This window comes from Charadrius vociferus, unplaced genomic scaffold (assembly GCF_000708025.1).
Source record: "Charadrius vociferus isolate BGI_N301 unplaced genomic scaffold, ASM70802v2 scaffold342, whole genome shotgun sequence".
Lineage (NCBI taxonomy): Eukaryota > Metazoa > Chordata > Aves > Charadriiformes > Charadriidae > Charadrius > Charadrius vociferus.
In genome coordinates this window covers 735,279-737,879 of record NW_009647231.1, presented here as the reverse complement: position 1 = coordinate 737,879, position 2,601 = coordinate 735,279, and the positions used below count along the sequence as shown (strand labels likewise).

Sequence of the window (2,601 nt, the reverse complement as noted above, 5' to 3'; positions counted from 1 at the left end):
CAGGCATGGGGAAAAAAAAATAATTGCTCTTTTGATAATGTTATTTGCCTGAAGGGTGGTAGGGAAGCATGGAAGAAGATTGAAAGAGACTTTATAAACTAGGGTACATATATCAAAACAGTCATCTGTTTCCACAGACAGGAAGATAAACTTACGTATATCGTTGCCACTGATATCAAAGATGTTAGTAGTGTTAACAGAATGGAATTACTCTGCCTCAGCTGTGGAGCTTTTTTCCCGCCATTTTTCTCTGGTTGGATTATTCTCTGTTACTATTTCTTTTGTTGCTTCTTTGCTAGGTTGGTAATCGGTTACTAACAATTAGTGAGGCCAGATCTATAACCATTTACACAGAAGTTGTTCCTTATTCACAAAAAAAAGGAGTAGGATCTTGTATACTGCCTAGTGCTTTGCTTATGCAGTAGCTTCCTACTATAGTTCATTATATAAAAGAAGAAGTATTGATTATGTACTGACAACATTTCACTTTGAAAAGTTTCTTGTTGTGTGAAATACTTTACTGTAGTGTGTCTCCATGTCCATAGGTGATAGTCCCAACTGGTATCAAAATTGAGTTAATCAACCGGCTTTCCAAAACAGGCCTGCCTGCAATAGAAGTGACCAGTTTTGTTTCATCCAAATGGGTGCCTCAGGTATGTAAAATCATCACCATTCAGAACTATTTCAATTTAAATGCCATTCCATGCGGTGGAGTTTTCCAGTAGTATAGCCTGTATAATTATGCAAGAAAATGGAACAGAAATAGTGATGTTTATTTGTGAAATCAGATGCTGTTGTCACAGTTTTCAAGTTTTGTACTTTTATTCAGGTCAGCTGAAGTTGGGCTAATTACTAAAAAGTAGTCAAAATTGAAGAAAAGCCAGTAAGCTGTGCAGAAAGCTGGTTAAATCCCTAACTCATCAGCAGCAAGAGCAGGTTGCTCCAGAAGGGAAGGGGAGCCAGAAGCTGAGGATGATAACAAGCGGAGCAGAGGTTGTAGCCTTGATGACCAAAGGGCAGTCCAACAGTTCGTGACAGCAGAACAAGTCTGGTGAGGGTAACCAGGGCAGGCAAGAGTACACATACTCAGGTGAGTCCACAGTGATGTGGCAAGTCCCAGGTTAAGATGGGAAGTCTGGGAGATGTAGTCAGGATCCAATCAGTAAGGTACATGGCCAAGCATGGGCTTGGATGCTGCTGTGCAGCTGCACTGTTTCTCAGGCAGGGAGGAGGTGTGACAATATCTCAGCTTAAAAGTTGCTATGAAGCAACTTTTGCTGTGAATTTGAATGAAAAGGGAGTGTAGGCCACGTTAAGACTTCTTAACTGAGCTGCTTTGGGGACCCTCTGCTGATCCGCTTTCCAGCTTTTACTGATGAGCTTAAAGGCCAATTGAGGCTTCTGAGGTTGCTGTCTTTTAATCAATGAGCTGCCCTTGAGTGCAGGCAGCTAAACTCTTAGGAGGGGAGCACTCCAGTCCCTGATCAACAGAAATGCTAGGAATACAATTTTCTATGATTACTACATAGGGTGTGAGAAATCTTAAATATTGTCATTACTCTCCAAACATAAAAGTGATTCCCAATTTGCCCCTTGCAGCACAAGAGTAGGAATTTGTGTGTGTGTGTGTGTATGTGCAAGCAGTAAATGGGGAGTGGGAGAACTGGTCACAGGATGCTGAGTGGGAATAAGGTGCGGAGATAATGGATCAACACCATGAGTAAAGGGCAACTGGGATATAAGATGCTGAGTGTAGACATAATGATAAAGTTTTGAGAATATGAAGCAGCTGGGATGCAGAGTAGAGTTTCAATATCCAGATGAACAGCAGTGGGGCTGATCTCTGGGGACTCTGATCCCAGTCATGCTGGAGGGGATTTCTTGTGGAAGCAACAGCAATTCAAAGACCTAGAGTCAAGGCAGGAGAACCTAGATGCACAGGGCTTGTGCAAACTGCACAGGGAGTGTTTCTCAGGAGTGTTTCCTAGCACCAAACCAAGGGAGTAAACTCCCCAGGCCTACAGTGTGGTCTTTCATGGAAACTTGACTCTTACCAGAAGCCAAACACTATTTTTGAATGTCTGCTGCACTTGGTACATATCTGTGTAGCTATCCACCATCTAGGTCCTCCTTTTCCAAACACTAACATAAGCACACGCAGATACAAACACAGATGCGCTTACATGTTGAAGGATTCTTGTTAAGGAGAGATATTGCAGATTCTATCCTGATTTTGAGTTTGCTCACAAAAGAGCAGTGACTTTTTGCAGTTACTAATATAGAGAAAATTCTTTACAATGAATGTTAACATTGTACTGTGGAATGGAGACAAAGAAAGTACTTGTGCATTTTATTTTGCTCTTTATTTATGCAAATATTCACTTGTAACTAAAGAATTGGGATGGTGATACATCATTAATATAATATAATGTTCTTCCTAGCTCTTTTCTACTCTTTTAAGAACTAATAGTCATCAATGTAAAAAAGAAAGGTAGCATACCTCTCTTTCTTCTCGCCTAAATGGAATTTCATTTTCCACATTTGGAGGTGTGTTTGGAAGATCTAAATTTGGTACTTTCATGTATGTAGTAGTAGTTAGGC

The 2,601-nt window shown here is 40.7% G+C and overlaps 1 protein-coding gene across 1 annotated transcript in view; it reads left to right on the top strand.

The window, feature by feature from the left end:
• The window catches only part of HMGCLL1 (3-hydroxymethyl-3-methylglutaryl-CoA lyase-like 1), a 59,685-nt gene that overhangs the window by 1,458 nt on the left and 55,626 nt on the right, over nucleotides 1–2,601 (top strand). The window contains exon 4 of the mRNA XM_009879840.1: nucleotides 546–653. Coding sequence (XP_009878142.1) covers nucleotides 546–653 — 108 coding nt within the window. The remainder of the gene's footprint in view (nucleotides 1–545; nucleotides 654–2,601) is intronic.